The following is a 19,654-nucleotide window of genomic DNA, read 5'->3' as shown; positions in this document are numbered from 1 at the left end:
ATATATATATATATATATATATATATAGGTCTTCATAAATATGAAGAAGTTCTCAAGTAGTTCTGCCGTGTGGTACCTTGAAAGAGTGTCTTCTACAATAGCCATCTTTGTCTCCAACCACCACTTCACAATGGTTAATTAAATCACTGAGGTAATAAAAGCTATCAACTATGCCTAATCAACCTTCTGAACACTCTAAGGAAATTATTCTGCATATATTCTGAATGTATTCCTACAGCTAACTACTCTTGTGCATCTACCACAAAGACCACTTTCTCTGTCATCCTGCCTATGATCTCATTGCATTATTTGTGCATTCATAGATTATACTGGGTTCATCAAATGGAATTCTTACCTACTCTTCATTTTCATATTGATCATGGTAACAAGATGCTATCATCTTTCCTTCTTGTTAGAATTTAAACTACGGTTTTAAAATTATCTATGTTTACTTTCTTAAGTTTCCTAAATTTACTTTGAGGTCTGAAGTTGTCCCACTCTGATGTTTAAAACAGTAAATAATCTGTACATTGTGACTTAGCTCTATTGCATGAACTGGTATTAAAAACAGAGTTGATACAAAAAAAAAATTGCAAATGGTTGTTAGAGATGTGATAAAATCTTTCTTTGTCTTTTTATTTGGATTATATATTACTCTTCACTAAACTCAAACAATGGTTTTACTGTTGTGACACCTGGATTTTCTACACTTGAAAAACTTTGATCTTACTCAATTGGTTGTATAGACAACCTAAAGCTTGAGGTTAGGGCTGTATTGGAAATATCCCATCATTCTACCCTCACAGGTCCTTATCTTTCTCTCTCTCTTTCTCTTTATCTATCTATCTATCTCTATATCATCATCATCATCGTTTAATGTCCGCTTTCCATGCTAGCATGGATTGGACGATTTGACTGAGGACTGGCGAACCAGAAGGCTGCACCAGGCTCCACTCTGATCTGGCAGAGTTCCTACAGCTGGATGCCCTTCCTAACGCCAACCACTCCGAGAGTGTAGTGGGTGCTTTTATGTGCCACCGGCACAAAGGCCAGTCTGGCGGTATGTACATATCTTTGGTAAGTTAACTTGGGGTTCCTTAATGACAAAGTAACCCTCATAAAATTAAGGTATCTTTGGTCTGATGATTAGCTAGCTGTGTACTCCTCACTGAGTAATTATTACATCAGAGGATCTGCTAGCTAGGAAACAAATGTAACCTGGATTTTACCTGCTCCAGTCTCTCAATTTGGATATATATATATATATATATATATATATATCCTAAATCTGGCACTCCGTCAGTTAGGACAAAGTGGGTTTCAGTTGATCTGGTCAACGGAACAGCTTGCTTATGAAATTAACATGCAAGTGGCTGAGTACTTCACAGACATGCATACCGTTAATGTAGTTCTCAGGGAGATTCAGCATGACACAGAATGGGACAAGGCCGTCCCTTTGAATGGACTGGCAGTTGAGTGACCTTGATCAAGGACACAACATGTTGCTGGGAATTGAACTCACGACCTTACAATTGTGAGCCAAATACGCTGACCACTAAGCCACATGCCTTCACCATATATGTATATATTCATACATGTGTGAACATATGCTTAATAAATTTATAACTTTGTGTATGAGTGTGTATGCATTTATGTGTGTTTGTGTCAGTGTATGCATGTTGTTTCCAATTTATTCTGGGTCCCCAGTTCAACTACATCATTTACGCCATGGCAAATCTGACAAAGGAAAATGACAGTCAGATGCCCCCCCCCTCTTTTTTTTTTGTTACCCTAAACGTGTTCATACTTTACTTAGTTCTTAATCTGAGCCTGCAGACAATAACTATTGAATTAGTGCCAGATATTAGAGTCAGACAAATGATAAATCAATGATTAATATGTTAAAACTATGGCAAAGGTGGTGGTGGTGGTGAGAGTCACCACCACTGCCACCGCCACCTTCGTCTTCATGGAGGTTAAAATGAAGATGACCAACAAAGACAATGAACCAGCCATATAAACAATAGTCTGTTGATTTAATTGATATGTTTTGAAGCACAAGAATTTGGCAGAATTAATATAAATAATTAACATCTTTTAATTTTGTTTTGTAAAACTAATTATGAAAAGTTATTAATAAATATATTCATCTTAATAAATTAAATATTTTCATTGCAATACACAACAGCAAGTTAACAGCTTATCATGTTTGTTAGTTCTTCTTTTTACATCTTTGTAATACTTGATATTTACAGATCATACAGGCAAGAGACTTCTATTTTATATATCTTGAATACATGGGGGTCTTCATAAATAAGAAGTCCTCAAGCATAAAGTATTCAATAATGTAATTCAAGGTGCAAGACAAAGCAAATAATACAAATTTTCATGGAAACTAAAATAACCACGTGTGTATGTGTGTGTATCATCATCATCGTTTAACGTCCGCCTTCAATGCTAGCATGGGTTGGACGATTTGACTGAGGACTGGTGAGCCAGGTGGCTACACCAGGCTCCACTCTGATTTGGCAGAGTTTCTACAGCTGGATGCCCTTCCTAACGCCAACCACTCTGAGAGTGTAGTGGGTGCTTTTACGTGCCACCGGCATGAAGGCCAGTCAGGCGGTACTGGCAACGGCCACGCTCAAAATGGTGTATTTTACGTGCCATCTGCACAGGAGCCAGTCCAGCGGCACTGGCAACGACCTTGTTCAAATGTCTTGTCATGCTGAATCTCCTTGAGAACTACATTAAAGGTATATGCGTTAGTAGAGTGCTCAGGCACTCACACACTGATTTCACAGGCAGGTTGTTTCATTGATTGGACCAATAGATTTGGTAGATTCCATCTACCAAAACCACTACTCAAGTGAGTGCCCCAGCATGGCCACAGTTTAATGACAGAAACAAGAAAGAGCTAAGATCTGTTTCCTACAAAACTAACTACTTTCTTATAGTCGTTATAACAGAAACTCAGTTAATATCACCAATGGTGTATTGGCAAAAATCTTTTAAAAAATCAGACACATTGCTTATATCTCTTTATATGCTGAAAGCTCTATTTATTCTGAGTTCAAATCCCACATCATCGTTATTGAACCTCCACTCTTTCGTGGTTGCATATTGTCAGACCGAATTTGTTGAAGCAAATTTTTTACGGTTAGATGTTCTTCCTGTCACTAACCTTCACCTGTTTCAAAGCAAGGTATCATTTCCCAATGTTTTTATTTTTATGCAATGCTGGAAATGAACACCACCACTTGTCTGACAGGGAAGCTTGTTTACAGCCATCACATGATATCAAAACAAGGGCAGGATATATACAAAAACAACACACACGCACGCTCTCATACACACACACAGAAATGTGTGTGTGTGTGTGATGGTTTTATTTCAGTTTTCATCCACAAAATTCACTACTCACAAGGCTTTGGTCAGCCCATGGTTATAGTAGATGCTTGAATCAGGTGCCATACAGTGAGACTGAACCCAGGATCACAGGGCTAACAACAAGCAAGCTGGGAAGAAGCTGTTTGTGCCTCCAAGATCAATTATGCCTCTCATCCTCCTGGGGTTGATAAATTAAGCATCAGTCAAGTACAAGTGTCAATATAATCAACTGTTTTCTTTCCTCCAAATTTTGACCTGTATGCATGTGTAAAAAATCAATATCACAAAAGTAGGGCACCATATTTATTAATTTGTCAATAGGCGCAGGAGTGGTTGTGTGGTAAGTAGCTTGCTTACCAACCACATGGTTCCGGGTTCAGTCCCACTGTGTGGCACCTTGGGCAAGTGTCTTCTACTATAGCCTCGGGCCGACCAAAGCCTTGTGAGTGGATTTGGTAGACGGAAACTGAAAGAAGCCCGTCGTATATATTTATATATATATATATATGTGTGTGTGTGTGTGTTTGTTTGTCTGTGTTTGTCCCCTCCCCCAACATTGCTTGACAACCGATGCTGGTGTGTTTACGTCTCCGTAACTTAGCATTTCGGCAAAAGGGACTGATAGAATAAGTACTAGGCTTACAAAGAATAAGTCCTGGAGTCGATTTGCTCGACTAAAGGCGGTGCTCCAGCATGGCCGCAGTCAAATGCCTGAAACAAGTAAAAGAGTAAAAGAGCTGGAAGAATTATTAACATGCCAGGAAAATGCTTAGCTATATTTCATCCGTCTTTACATTCTGAGTTCGAATACTGCTGAGGTTGATTTTGCCTTTCTTTCTTTCGGGGGTTGATGAAATATGCACCATTTGAACGCTGGGGTCAATGTAAGCGACTTACTCCTTCCCCCAAATCTGCTGTCCTTCTGCCAAAATCTGAAATCAATATTTACTAATTTGTCAGAAAGAAGATGAAGGGTCAATAGTTGATTGCTGAGTTTAATGGAAATTAATACAGTTTTTAAAAATAATTATTTTACGTTTTCCCAGTTTTTCCAAGTTGCCATAAATGGAATAGATTCTACTACGTTGGATATTTGCTAATTGCAGTTACTTTTGTAGCCAAATACAATTCCCTCAGCTGCAAAGCTACAACACACTTCTGTCAGGAACGTAAACTAACACAAGCAAAATCATCTTGATATCGTATGCGTGTGTGTGTGTGTGTGTTTGTTTCTAGCTATCCTGCCCCTGTCTTGATATCATGGGATGGCTGTGAACAAGCTCCCCTCTTGTACAAGTGATGTTGTACATTTCCAGTCGTGAGAGCAAGGCATATATAACTGGCTGTATGAAGTATTTTGAGATGCCCCATTAAGTAAAAGATGGAAACTCATAAACAAGGAAAGGAGACACAGTTCATGGGTACTAAAAAATGGAATTTCTCACCTTATCTTTTGTTTTTGATTCTGGTTTACATATGTACATACTCTTAGCAACTTACTAACTCAGAAAATGTTTTATGTGGTAGATGTTTAGTTTAACACTGTCACATGGTCTTCTAATATCTTTACCAGAAGTTACTTTAATACAAGCATTAGACCAGACTCTCTAGTTCTCTTCCTTCTGTGCAAGTTTTTCCAGCAAGATATTCTTACTGGACACCAACCACATTATTCTGACCAGTCTGAGAAGACTCAAAAAGAGGCATTGTCATTGTTCTTTTTATTCTAATTTTCAACAAAAAATTAAAATACAGCGATACCTCGTAGTACAAGTTTAATTCGTTCCCTGACCGAGCTTGTCTTACAATTTACTCGTTTTACAAATCAATTTTCCCCCATTGAAATTAACTAAAATATATTTACAGTGTACCCCCAGTTATTCGTGGAATGAATAATTGTTTGTGGAAACCACCACATATTCGTGGAATTGTAAATATCATCTACAATTTTTTATGACTTCTTTCGTGGCAATCTCTCACTCTCTTATTGTTATTATTATAGTACTGATTACTGTATCTAGTGGTAATACAAACTAATTTTTCAATACCATGATTATTTTTAGTCTCTGCTCAATCTCCCATTGGTGGTATGTGCATATTAAACGCAAGAAAGATTTTGTACAGTTTTGAGGGGAAAAACTGCATCCAGTAGCTATCTCGAGTGTTTTGTTGAGTGTTGTTTTTCGCAGCATGTTATTAAAGCCCTAAGATAACACCCTACCTTCTAAGACTTCTGGTAGTGAACCTAAGTGCCAGAAAAAAGTTATGATGTTCCACAAGAAGGTACAATTGCTGGATATGCTCTGGGAAGGTAAAAGATATGCTGCAGTAAGTCACTGTTATGATGTCAACGAAAGCACTATACGCTACATAGAGAAGAACGAGGTAGCAATCGGGTCTACCGTAGGAGTAAGTTTCTGCAAAAGTGCCAAAACAACAGTGAGAAATAAGCATTTGGTCAGAATGGAATCTACCTTGACATTGTGGATCAGTAACTGCAAGAAGAAAAACATTCCCTTGAGTGATAACATCATCTGCAAAAAAGTGTGGAAATTATACCAGCAGTTCAACAGAGGAGATGGAAGTGAAGGCATCGCAGAACTGCAACCAAGACAATTGACAGCACCGGAGCCCAAAGATTTTGATGCCAGCAAGGGATGGTTTGACTGTTCCCAGAAATGGTTTAAAATAAAGTGTGTTTCCCTGCATGGAGAGACAGCATCAGCTGACAAAGAAGCCGCCAAGAAGCACCTTGAGACCTTCAGGCAGATCATCAAGGACAAGGGATACAAGCCGGAACAGGTTTTCAATATGGACAAGATTGGCTTGTCCTGGAAGAAGATGCCTTCCAGAATGTACATCATGAAGGACAAAGCCAGAGTCCCAGCATTTAAGGCACAGAAGGACAGAGTGATGCTAATTATGTGCGGTAATGCTGATGGCTTCATGATGAAACCAGGACTTATCTACAATTCCCAAACCCGAGGGCTTTCAAAAATAAGAATAAAAACCTGCTGCCTGTCCACTGGATGCACAACCCCAATACCTGGATTACCAAAAGTCTAACTTTGAATTGGTTCCACCAATGCTTCATCCCTCAAGCCAAGGAATATCTCCAGACCGTATGCATGGAATTCAAAGTGTTGCTTGCTATAGATAATGCTGGTGGTCATCTTTTGGATTTGAATCACAAGGGAGTCTAAGTCGAGTTCCTCCCTGCTAACACCACCTCCCTCATCCAGCCTATGAATCAAGGTGTGATCTGTACCTTCAAGGCACTTTACATTCAGAACTCTCTCCAACATCTTGTGGACACAATGGATTCGGACAAGAATTTCAAGTTAAAGGAGTTACTGGCATAACTTCACGATCGCAATGGGCCTGTCAGTCATCCACGCTGCTCTTAAAGACAGGAAAAAAAGAAACCCACATTGCATGCTGGAAGAAGGTGTGGCCAGAGTGTGTCCAGGACTATGAGGGCTTCACATCTGAACATTTTCAGCACGAGGCTGTCAAGAATGCAGTGAAACTGGCAAAGGTACTTGGAGGCGAAGGTTTTGATGACATCACACAAGATGAGGTCAACAATCTCATTGATGCTCCCCTGAAACCCTGTCAGATGAAGATTTGTTAGAATTAAACTAAGTCTGCCAGCGAAGAAGAAGAAGCGTCAGATCCAGAGGAGAGGAGGATGAGGTGGGCCTGAGAATCGAACATCTGTCCGACCTTTTAAGGACAACAAAGGAATTGCAAGGGAAGGCGGAAGCATGGTTCAGTCTCTCCAACATCATCTCCAATGATGCTGCCATGCAGACATATAAAACTCTCCTCACCACCATGAAACAAATGACAGCAACTTCTCATCACATTGTTCCTCAAGCCCAAGAAGATATGACATCTCCTAAAACACCTGAAGAAGAGGTGTCACCTGAAGAGTTTTAAATCTTTGCTGTACAGTCATTACCTTCATTACTTTCATCATCGTCGTCTTAATATCATTCATTATTGATGAGTAACTATACATTTTACTTTATTTTTTATTAAATTATTATTAAATATTATATATATATATGTATATATATAATATTTTATGTTATATTTTGACATTATAGGCATTTTTATGGACCATGTCTAATATTTGCAATTTTTCATTATCCATAGCATGGGTGCGCTAGGAACGTAACCCCCACAAATATCAGGAGACTACTGTATTCCGTTCCAGCTCTGGAAAACCACTCAAAGATAATTTTTATGGGGTTTAAAACAGAAAAGATGTAGTTAAAAGTAAAATGACAATTATAAAAAAGAGAATGCAAAAGAAATATGTAATCTGGTTTTATTAACTGAATTACCTTAAAGATGGGACAATTTGTGTGCTTGTACTGCTCGTAGTTCAAGACAAAAATTCACACAAGTCTCGGCTTGTACAGCAAATTACTTGTACAGTGGGGCACTCGTACTGTGTGGTTCTACTGTACTGATCAACATTCAGTAAAAATAGTGAAAGCATATTTGTGGGTTTTGAAAGTTTCCTTTGGAATCCTGTGCCTCCACATCTGATCCCGTGATGCTTCACTTTCACCAAGTGTTTTCTATGATAGCTTAAGGTTGTCCTTAGCCACATGTAAGGGAAATTTCAAAATAGGGTAGACAGGAATTGTATGGAAGCTAATCAAACAGGCAGTAGACTTAATTGGTCTCTGGTTTTCTTAATACCACCATCAGGGTATCTTTATCAGTGTCCATTCTGTTTCAAGTATTTATACCAGCGCTTTCCAGCATAAAGATAGAACAATTTTTGAGTTGTCATAGTTGGAAGTAGGACATCAAAATATCTTGTATCTTCCTCTCTTTCCCATACCAGTCCTGGAGACTTTCTAAAAAGGTCACGGACACTATTCTTTGTCTTTTGATTAAGCTATAAATAACAACAACAAAAAAGAAGTAAAATTGTTAAAAATCTTAGGAAAAAAGAACTGTTATGTTGCTTAAATATCATTTCAATCAGATCAGACAATGTGACTCGTATACTTATAAATAATGTATATGAATAAGCAGAGGAAATAATTTCCATTGATTTTGAAAACAAAGAATGCTGTACAGAGGAGGATTTCCAAAAATTATTAATACAACAAAAGGAAAGAAATTAATGAATTACTGAGGGTTGAGAAATTTTGATTTTTGAGAAATTAAGAGAAAGAAATACATGAAAACATCCCTTTTTTTTTTTTTTACTTAATGTATGATTAGAAAAATATTGAACAGCTGGTAACATCCTAATCTGTTAAACGAAGCAAAAAAATAGAAACTTTTATGTTTCTAATATAACGTTTATTTTTTTTATTTTCAATAATGCTACTAGCAATTGTTTTTTTTTCCCATCAATTTTCCATCAACAAATGGCAACATTAACAAGAAAGGCTATTAACAGAAAGAAATTCAGGAAATACTAAACAAAATTTGGTAAAGAAAAATGTAAAACCAAAAACAATATCAGTTTTATAGTGATAATTTCTTTCTTTTGAATGAATTGTTTTCTAATTACAGCTTGAAAATTACAACTTGAAGATAAAAGTAAAATCATATGAATTTCGGATTTTAAAGATCGACTCAAATACAAGAAAACTGCTTAAAATCTTATTAGAAACACACATTAAAAAAAAAAAAAATTACAAAGTAATTTTTCTTCCCCTTTGTTTAAAGAACTATATGACAGTCTTTTGATATTGTTATGTAGATAGAATAATAGAAAAGCATTTCAGTAAATAAGAGGAAAATAATCTGAAACTAAAATAGATTATGATATATTTTTAACATAAAGTTCACACTGGCTTCATCATTTCATCCTTAAAATAGTAGGTATAAGGCAAAAGGTATCTGAATATTTAAGGTTCTGACCTCATTTTTTTTTTTTTAAATTCCCAGGCATCTTATTTTCTCTTTACTTGTGTTATTAATGGTTTTGGCAAAAGCATGAATGTAAACTTGATAATTTCCCAGTTCCTTAAAGTCAATGGTGCTAATTATTCAGTGACAAATATTTCTAATCAGGAAAAGTCAAGCAACTGTCTTTCTCATTTGTATGAGATAAATAGAATATTGATCAATTTATTTTACTGTATTTTACTTTCTTTGACTTATTAATAACGGCCTGACAGAATTGGTGGAGAAAAGTCAAAGAAATAAGTGTCATTCCTGCTATGTTCTGAGTTAAACATCTACAGGGGTCAACTTTAATTTCCTTTCTTCTAGGGTCACTACCAAAAATACTAATAAAATACTGAAGGTGATATAGTTGACTCCCCCCCCCCTCCAACCAAATTTATTAAAAAACAATTGTGTATAATACCATGAAAGTTGTTCATACAACATGAAACCAAAACCATAAGTTTCTTTTATAGAACAAATGTGGTTGGAACTCTGATAGAGATTAATAATTTCCATAGTTTTCTAAAATTTATAAACATGAGAACATTGCACTGCTAACACAAAAGTAAGGCACAGTACTGACTTGTAAACCTTTAATATACTTGGACGTATCAAGTGGCGAGCTGGCAGAAACATTAGCATGCCGAGCGAAATGCTTAGCAGTATTTCATTTGTCTTTGCATTCTGAGTTCAAATTCCGCCAAGGTCGACTTTGCCTTTCACCTTTTCAGGATCGATAAATTACGTACCAGTTGCATATTGGGGTCGATCTAATCGACTGGCCCCCTCGCCAAAAATTTCAGGCCTTGTGCCTAGAGTAGAAAAGAATATAATTAAAGGTAGCAAGCTGGCAGAAACATTAGCACGCCTGGCGAAATGTTTAGTGGTATTTCACCTGTCTTTATGTTCTGAGTTCAAATTCCGCTGAGGTCGACTTTGCCTTTCATCTTTTTGGGGGTCGATAAATTAAGTACCAGTTGCATACTGGGGTCAATCTAATTGACTGCCTCCCCCTCTCCAAAAGGTTCGGTCTTTGTGCCTAAAGTAGAAAAGAATATACTTGGACGTATATTATGATTGCAAAATGAAATACCGTCTCCTCACTAGCAATTAATTTCCATAGTATGTTTTGTCTATTTAATTTATTTTCTCAAACTCAATAATAGCATGAAAAATAGGTTTTAAAATATGTGACTAAAATTTTATATTGCTAGTATCTCTCTTTTGCATTTTTCTTTTTCTTTTTACTTTTTCTTCCCTACCACAAGAAAATTAATGATCATACTTGATATAGAGTATTTATAATACTACTAGAAGCACGCGCTTGCTTATAATGTAAGGTATATCATCTATTAACTTACCTATTGACTGGCTACATTCAAAATTCTTATCTTCAACAAACATCAGTTTCATATTATTGACACCGCATACAAATTCATTGGAAATTTTAACTGTCTTCATTTACCAATACATAATCATCTCATATTAAAGGCCCTTAAGGAATGCAGAAGAGATTCTATTTAAGTGTGCTGATTACAATTTTAAACAACTTGCAGGTTGCAACATTGTGGTTACAAGTGAGAGCTAGTCTAGGTGAGACATCAAAAATAAGAATCTCAGAAACAATTTCGGTTTTGAGACATAACAGTAACAGAAGGAATGGTATATAGATTGTTTTCTATTGATCAAAAATATTGGAGAATGCATTAAAATTTTTCACACATTTCGCTGATAAATTGTTTATTTGTTTCCTTTTCAATTGTGGAAAGAGAACTTTGCAGACAACCAATAAAAGGGTAAGAATAAATTATGCTAGACAATTGAAACTAACATTCTCCTCGTCACTATATGTTTTACAAAAATACTGTCATGATATGACAATATCAGGAGGACTTTTCTTGTAGTGGGTCTGACAAAAAAGAAAGAAAAGGAAAGAAAATGGGTCAGACAGAATTTGTTGAGGGAGATTTTTTTACAGCCAGATGCCCATTTCTGACACCAGCTCTCACCTGTTTCATGAAAGGTGATGTTTTCTTGTGACCAGGCGTAGGAGTGACTGTGTGGTAAGTAGCTTGCTTACCAACCGCATGGTTCCGGGTTCAGTCCCACTGTGTGACACCTTGGGCAAGTGTCTTCTACTATAGCCTCGGACCGACCAAAGCCTTGTCACTGGATTTGGTAAACAGAAACTAAAAGAAGCCTGTCGTATATATGTATATATATGTACGTGTGTGCATGTTTGTGTGTCTGTGTTTGTCCCCCCAACATCGCTTGACAACCAATGCTGGTGTGTTTACGTCCCCATAACTTAGCGGTTCGGCAAAAGAGACCAATAGAATAAGTACTAGGCTTACAAACAATAAGTCCTGGGGTCGATTTGCTCGACTAAAGGCGGTGCTCCAGCATGGCCACAGTCAAATGACTGAAACAAGTAAAAGAGTAGCCATGTTTCTATGGAAGACTGAAAACAAACAACACCACTTACATGACAGGGACATTCGTTTACAGCAATCACATGAAATCAAGCCAAGGAGAAAATAACATACACTCATATATGCGATGGGATTCTTTCAGTTTCCATCTACCAAATCCACTAATAAGGTTTTGGTCAGCCTGGAGCTCTAGTAACAGACTTTGGCCCAAGATGCCATACAGCAGGACTGAACCCAAGTGGCTGAGAAGCAAACTTCTTACCACACAACCAAGCCTGCATCTAAACCCATGGCTGCTCCTTAGGAAGGAATTCCAACCAAGTTTCATGGTTTGCTACCTCAAGAGCTCTTTTATAGGATCCAGTGGTTAAAGACATCATCAGGAGGAACCACGTCCTGTGTCGGCCCCTACTCCTCTACCATTTTCAAGGAGTAGGGGCCGAAAGCAAACTTCTTACCACACAGCCAAGCCTGTATCTGAACCCATGGCTGCTCGTTAAAATATAATAATCATAAAAGGTCTTTCAATGAGTGCAAGAATGGCTGTGTAGTTAAGGAGCTTACTTCACAATGATGCATATCTAGGTTCAATCACACTGGCAGCACCATTGTGTCTGCTCTCATCATCTTTGGATTGGCCAATGCCATATAAATAAAAATTGATAGACAGAAACTGTATGGGTGATTGTTGAGTGTGTATGTAATGTGTGTGCTTGTGAGTGTGTTTGTATGTGTTTGTGAATGAGAAAATTGAAGAAGGTATATCAGTATTTATTCTGCCTGAGGAGTTACGGAGACAATCTTTTGTCGCTTTTGAATTGCAAAATGCAGTAAACAAAATGAGTGGCCAGTTGGAAACTTATAACTGTTGGTGCTATTGTTCACATTATGATATTAAAATAAAAATGTTTAAATGCCAAATTTTCAAACTCATTCCTTCAATTCACATAAAAACCTATTATCACTGATTATATGACATTTTAATAATGCAAAATATTCATAACCATTCATCCAAACACATTCATACAATTGCTGAAGAAAAAATTAAAGTTCTGTTGGCAATCTATATTACTCTATCCTTAAAGAACAGTGCAGTGTAGCATTTGTTAAACCAATAAAAAAAAAGTAGGCAGATGAGTTGAATAATTCAATTGACAGTCAAGATTTGAACCATTAGATTGTGAGTGAGGCGTTTTAATTATTCATCTAGACACAGCTGAAACTATGTGACTGAGAAGTCCACTTTTTAACCTTGTAGTTTTGGGTTCCGGCCTACTGTGTGGCACTTAGGGCACGTGTCTTCAACTATGATATTGGGTCAGCCAAAGATTTAGGAATCAATTTGGTAGAAGGAAGCAAGAAGAAATTTTAAAAATTAAACGCAGTCTGTAATGTGTGTGTGTGTGTGTGTGCCTGTCTTGACATCATGCCATTGCTGTAAACATGCATCATTATTTTCACTGTTACAAGTTTCCAAAAGAATTGGTATTTCTTTGCTGGGAAACAGGTGAGAGTCATTGACAAGAAAGGCATCTGGCTATAGAAAACCTATCACAAACAAATTTCATCTGACCTATCAAGCATGGAAAACTGGACATTAAAATGACGAGGAGGCGGTGGTGGAGAAAAGGAAGGATGAGAATCATGACAACAATGATCTAATGTACATTTATTCTTTTACTTGTTTCAGTCATTTGACTGGGGCCATGCTGGAGCACTGCTTTTAGTCAGAGAAGTCGACCCCTGAACTTATTCTTTGTAAGCCTAGTACTTATTCTATCAGTCTTTTCTGCTGAACCACTATGTTATGGGGACATAAACATACCAACATCGGTTGTCAAGCAGTGGGGGGGGGGGCGGACAGACACATACATACATGTTAGATTTCTGTTCATCTATTGATGAAAGTTAATCTGTCAATTTGAAAGAAAACTAAGGTGAAATTTCATACATGTCTGTATTTGAGTAGTTTTTACATAAGCAAAAATTAGATTTTACTTGTGTAAAAAATAGAGCTTCCACATCTAGATCAAAGAAACATTAGCAATGTGATTTAAGAATATTTAGTGAGTGGCTTTCCTAATCTAAAAATCCACAACTAATTTTAAACTGGGCAATATAGGAGTGGGAAAAAGTTGCTTAATAAAGTTGCTTAGTGGAATGTTCTTTCCATTCTTCTACTTCTTTTTTAAGGCAGCGAGCTGGCAGAAACGTTAACACACCAGGCAAAATGCTTAGCGGTATTTCGTCTGTTTTTATGTTCTGAGTTCAAATTCCACCAAGGTCAACTTTGCCTTTCGTCCTTTCAGGCTCGATAAATTAAGTACCAGTTGCATACCGGGGTCAATTTAATCATTTTCTTCAGTGGTAACACTGACCTGTTGACCTCTTTTTCTGTGGGTTGCAAATTGATCCAGTCTGCTCAAATTTCTCACATATTCTGCAAACTGTTAATTTTGATGGAGCTGGTCTTTGAAATTCTTCAGTCCATGTCTGTCTAACCATTTCTGCATTCTCTGTTTTCCTGTACTGCTTGATTATCCTCTACTTTCCTTCATCGTTAGTAAATTTGCCAGCTATATAATAAATATCAGAAATTAAGAATAATTATTTTATTTTAGAAAGAATTGATTAAAAAGAACATAGAATCATAGAACTCATATTATCGTCATCATCACCATTTAATGCTTGCTTCCCATGCTGGCATGGGTTGGACAGTTTGACTGAGGACTGGCAAGCCAGGAGGCTGCACCAGGCTCCAATCAGATCTGGCAAGTTTCTACAGCTGGAAGCCATTCCTAACACCAACCACTCCGAGAATGTAGTGGGTGCTTTTTTTATGTGCCACCAACACAGGAGACAGTCAGGTGGCACTGACATCAATCATGCTTGAATGGTGCTTTTTATGTGCCACTGGCATGGGAGCCAGTAAGGCAGAACAAGCATCAACCATGCCTGAATGATGCTATTTACATGCCACCAGCATGGGGGGCCAGTCAGGTGGCACTGGCGTTGACCATGCTCGAATAGTTCTTTTTACATGTCACCAGCATGGGTTCCAGTCAAGCAGCACTGGCATCAGTCACATTTGAATGGTGCCTTTTATGTGCCAGTCAGGTGGTACTGGCATCGGCCACAGGTCTTCTCAAGTACATCATATTGCCTGACTATTGAAGGGTACTTTAAACAGGCCAGTTATGCGACACTGGCATCAACCATGGCTATGATGTCACTTGGCTTGCTAGGTCTTCTCAAGCACAGCATATCTCCAAAGGTCTTGGTCACTTTACATTGCATTTGTGATATAGAAATGAAAAGAACTTTCTACTCATATTAAGCAGCTGCATACCTACTATTGCCTACCCTTGTATGTCTTTTTCTGATTTGATGCTTTCATTGATGAAATCCAGTTTAGTATTCAAAACTCTGAGTCACTATGTAAAAACAACTGCTAAACTGCTCTGCATACTTTGATCATTATCATAAGATTACTAGGCATATTAACAATACGTAAAGGCTAAGTGGCATACAGTAGCTAGCACTGCTTCAAATAATAGAAAACAAAAACAGAAACCAGCTTTAAATATTACCTGAATCACAATCTCAGATTGACAAGCTGTATGGGGCTTTGAGGCATCAAAGAATCATACAACAGAAAAACAAACATCTGTGAAAATAGCAGAAGCTTTATTATCAGCCAAAAGCTTAAAATGTAGAGCAGAACTCCAGAGAAATTGGAAATCTGTCAATATTGATCTTTGCCAGCAAAGAATAAGGCATGAAGGTATATTCATATTTCTGTGCCTCATAATTAAATCAAATTGAATAAAATAAAATACATTAATGAACTGACTGGAAATTATCTTTTCTAGTTTTATAGTTCAATTCTGATTATATTCCCCACTTGTATTTTGTGTCAGCATAACTACAGGCAAACCAGAACATTTGTGTATACAGCAAAGTCTCAACCATGAAATGAATAGTTAATACAAAATGAATCTGATAACGATGATACAAGCATAAATATCCAGTGAGATTTTGTTTTCGTCTTTGTTTCCCTGTGAAGACTTATTTACAGTTTCTCTCCTGTTTTTACTTTTCTTCTTTATTTTGTTTTTAATCATAAAAGATAGTTCTGAAAAACTAACAAGTGAGCATAAAAACTAATCTAGTATTTATTATTTGTAGTGAGAGATTAAAGGAAAATTCACCAAAGCTGCTAAACTGATTGTGAACTTTTAAGCTAAATACCCAGTTAGATTTTTTTTTCTAAGTATTAATAACTTTGCCTCCAGGATACATTTAATTAAAGCAGCTGAATTTGGTCCAGAATTCACAGAATTCATGATTTCTTTCTGTTTTTTAAGACTAAAATATGACATAATTTTAAACTCTGCATTGGCACATATGCAGATGCAGAATTCATAATAAGCAATTATGACATTTTAACCCTATGACAACAGTTTTATTTTATTATCAGGCAACTAGGATATACTAACAGTAATCATTTTGGCTGAGATCAGCAATTAGCGCACAACAATGGTTCCGTGTATATTTACATCAACCGTTTTAAAGCATGCGCTGTTTATTTATGCAAACTGTTGTTACTGTGAGGATTGTAAATTCAATAAAACTGGCATGGCTGGATGCGACTGTAAATTCCATGAAGGACCAGAAGAATTTGCTGAACATGTATGAATTTGATAGGAAGTCATAATGGAAATGGTGGTGTAACCACCAAAAGTGCTGCTTTTATATTATTATGGTGATGAAGTCTCAAACTGAGTTGGAAATATCTACATGAAGTGTCTAACAAACCTGTCAGATTCCTTGAAATTTGCATGGTGGCTCCTATCATCAACTCCGTGAGTGATAACAGATATTCATATCAACCGGTTGTTGGCACTCCGTCGCTTACGACTTCGAGGGTTCCAGTTGATCCGATCAACAGAACAGCCTGCTCGTGAAATTAACGTGCAAGTGGCTGAGCACTCCACAGACACGTGTACCCTTAACGTGGTTCTCGGGGATATTCAGCGTGACACAGTATGACAAGGCTGACCCTTTGAATTACAGGCACAATAGAAACAGGAAGTAAGAGTGAGAGAAAGTTGTGGTGAAAGAGTACAGCAGGGTTCGCCACCATCCCCTGCCGGAGCCTCATGGAGCTTTAGGTGTTTTCGCTCAATAAACACTCACAACGCCTGGTCTGGGAATCGAAACCGCGATCCTATGACCATGAGTCCACTGCCCTAACCACTGGGCCATTGCGCCTCCACTATCAACTGGTACACAAATAGGTATAAAACTGCAGCAGATAAGGCTGCATATATTTTCATCTTCTGACTCAAAGTGAGTACACAGCATACAAAAATTTACACCAACCAATGTCATGGGGTCAATACACCAAACTACCAAAATGCTAACCTTGACCTGACTAGCTGTACTTAAGAACACACAGTTACTAATACTAATAATTGTATTAAAATTTTCCAAAGGGAAGTTTCTCACAGTTTTGTTAAATGGTGTAAATGGGTGGCAGTTTGCTTGAATTTGTGCATTTATTTTATGTTTAATGACAAATGAACATTAGTTATAAACATCTTGAGATCACAACTAAAATGTTCACTTCATCAAATTCAAAACCACAAAAATTATGCATATATAAACTGTAAAAAATTATTGAATTTAAAAGTGCACTAAGCAATTATGTTATCAGAAAATTTTAATCCTATGAGATAAAAAGAAAAAAAGTGAAACAATAAAATTGTCAGTATAAATATGAATATATTTGAAATAAAGAAGAAGAAAAGAGTGAATTGCTGATTAAAAAAAACAATAAACTGAGCTTACTCTTTGGAAAAACTAATGACCGAAGATAAAATTAATATAGAAGGCTTTGAAAATAAACATCAATAATTTTAATCAAAATATTTTAACAATGTATAGAAACATAAATATTTTAAAAAATCAATGAAAATATAAATAATACGATTTTGAAATAAATATCAGCACTATTATCCTTTCTTATCATCTCTAACATTTATTATTATTATTTTTTTTTTTTGTTTGTTTATTGAAGAATTTTAGTTAATAATTGTGAAATACTCTTAAAAGAATCATTGTCCATGATATTCTTTGTTTTAGCATCTATTTTTCAATGCTGGCATAGACTGGATAATATTGGTTTCAAATTTACGCACAAGGCCAGCAATTTTAAGGGAAAGGTAAGTCGCTTACATTAACCCCAGTACTCAACTGGTACTTATTTTATCAATCCCAAAAGGATGAAACGCAAAGTTGACCTTGGTGGTATTTGAACTCAGAATTCCCCCTCCTCTCTCTCTATTCTTTTACTTGTTTCGGTCATTTTAACTATGGCCATGCTGGAGCACCACCTTTAGTCAAACAAATCAACCCCAGGACTTATTCTTTGTAAGCCTAGTACTTATTCTATCAGTATCTTTTGCCAAACTGCTAAGTTACGTGCCAGAATTGGTTGTCAAGTGATGGTGGTGGGGACAAACTCAGACACACAAACATACATACATACATATATATATATATATATATATATATATATATATATATATAAGCAAAATATTCAAACACTGAGATTTGAAATCAGATGTCACTACTGATCATATCATCTGTGGATAAATTTTAAAATTGATGATATCACCAGCAGTGACATTGGTGATCGCAGGCGCAATAGCATTATATATCTATGAATTATGAATTTGTACGAAGCGTAATGATACTTAACAAGCATCTACCTGCTAGAAATAAGAGCTAAAGTCTTAAATTAATCCACTGTGTTGGCAACTAAGTTCCCTCTGTTTATTTAAATTTAAATTTTTTAACAGGTTTAATAAAAAAAATAACAACTAATTAATCAATAATGTATCCACCCTTGTTGTTTACAACTTCTTCCCAATGTTCGACAAGATTTTCAATACCTCGTTGGTAGAAATCACCCGATTTCAACTCTCAGTTCCGCATCAGTATTGAATGAAACTCCGTGCATAGCATTTGAAAGAGATCGAAAGAGGTAGAAATCCGTTGGTGCCAAATCAGGAGAGTAGGGCAGGTGTGGCAGCACTTCCCAGCCATGCAGTTGAATGGCTTCCTTGGTCATATTGGCAATATGAGGGCGGGGGTTGTCGTGCAGCTGAAGAACTCCATGCTGCCAATTAGTCGTTCCATCTGTTGAAAATAGAGTTCCACGTTGACCATTTGGTTCTGTTCAAGCAATTCATAATGGATAATCCCTTCCCAGTCCCACCATATGCACAACATCGTTTTACGCGGATGAAGATCTTGTTTCACGCACGGTGTCACTTGTTTACCAGGGCTAAGCCAATCCTAACGCTGCTTCATATTGATGTACAGGCACCATTTTTTGTCGCCAGTAATGATTCAGTAAAGAAATCGTTGCTTGTGTCCATGAGTTGAGCGGTGACGAGCAAGCAAACCAGCAGAGATTGTGGCTCATTGATTTTTGTTGTCACTGAAAGCATGCGGAACCCATGCTCCATACTTTTGAACCTTTCCCATTGAGTGAAAATGCTTCTCTATAGCAGTGTGAGAACATTCTATTTTCTCTGCCAGTTCTCTTGTCGTTTGATGAGAATTTTCGTGCAAAAGTTGGTTTAATCGTTCTTCATCGAACTCAACTGGACAGCCAGAATGAGGTGCATCTTTGAGGTAAAAATTTCCATTTTTGAACTTGGCATACCAATCACGAGTGGTTCTTTCAGCTATGGCACCCTCTTCATACACAGCACAAATGTCGCGAGCAGCTTTTGTGGCCTTAGAACCTTGATTAAAAGCAAACAGGAGGAGGTGTTGAAAATGCTTGTTTTTCTTAACTTGACATTCCATTTTCATGATCTGAAAATAAA

At 36.8% G+C, this 19,654-nt stretch overlaps 1 protein-coding gene and 1 long non-coding RNA gene across 4 annotated transcripts in view; one reads left to right on the top strand and one right to left on the bottom strand.

Annotated features, from left to right (window-relative positions):
- Positions 1 to 19,654, top strand: part of LOC106873609 (uncharacterized) — a 101,605-nt gene that overhangs the window by 23,792 nt on the left and 58,159 nt on the right. For 2 of the 3 annotated variants that reach the window (XR_001409902.2, XR_008266477.1), the window contains exon 3: positions 17,898 to 17,977. The exons of the other annotated variant lie outside the window; for it this stretch is intronic. This is a non-coding gene — a long non-coding RNA (uncharacterized LOC106873609). The remainder of the gene's footprint in view (positions 1 to 17,897; positions 17,978 to 19,654) is intronic. 3 annotated transcript variants of the gene reach the window in all.
- The window catches only part of LOC128250459 (histone-lysine N-methyltransferase SETMAR-like), a 3,938-nt gene continuing 2,893 nt past the window's right edge, over positions 18,610 to 19,654 (bottom strand). Inside the window, exon 2 of the mRNA XM_052975537.1 lies at positions 18,610 to 19,643. Coding sequence (XP_052831497.1) covers positions 19,242 to 19,643 — 402 coding nt within the window. The 3' untranslated portion in view covers positions 18,610 to 19,241. The remainder of the gene's footprint in view (positions 19,644 to 19,654) is intronic.

The sequence above is a fragment of the Octopus bimaculoides genome, chromosome 2 (genome assembly GCF_001194135.2).
Source record: "Octopus bimaculoides isolate UCB-OBI-ISO-001 chromosome 2, ASM119413v2, whole genome shotgun sequence".
NCBI lineage: Eukaryota > Metazoa > Mollusca > Cephalopoda > Octopoda > Octopodidae > Octopus > Octopus bimaculoides.
Note: the sequence above shows the minus strand (reverse complement) of the source record. Positions and strands in the feature narration are given on the sequence as shown.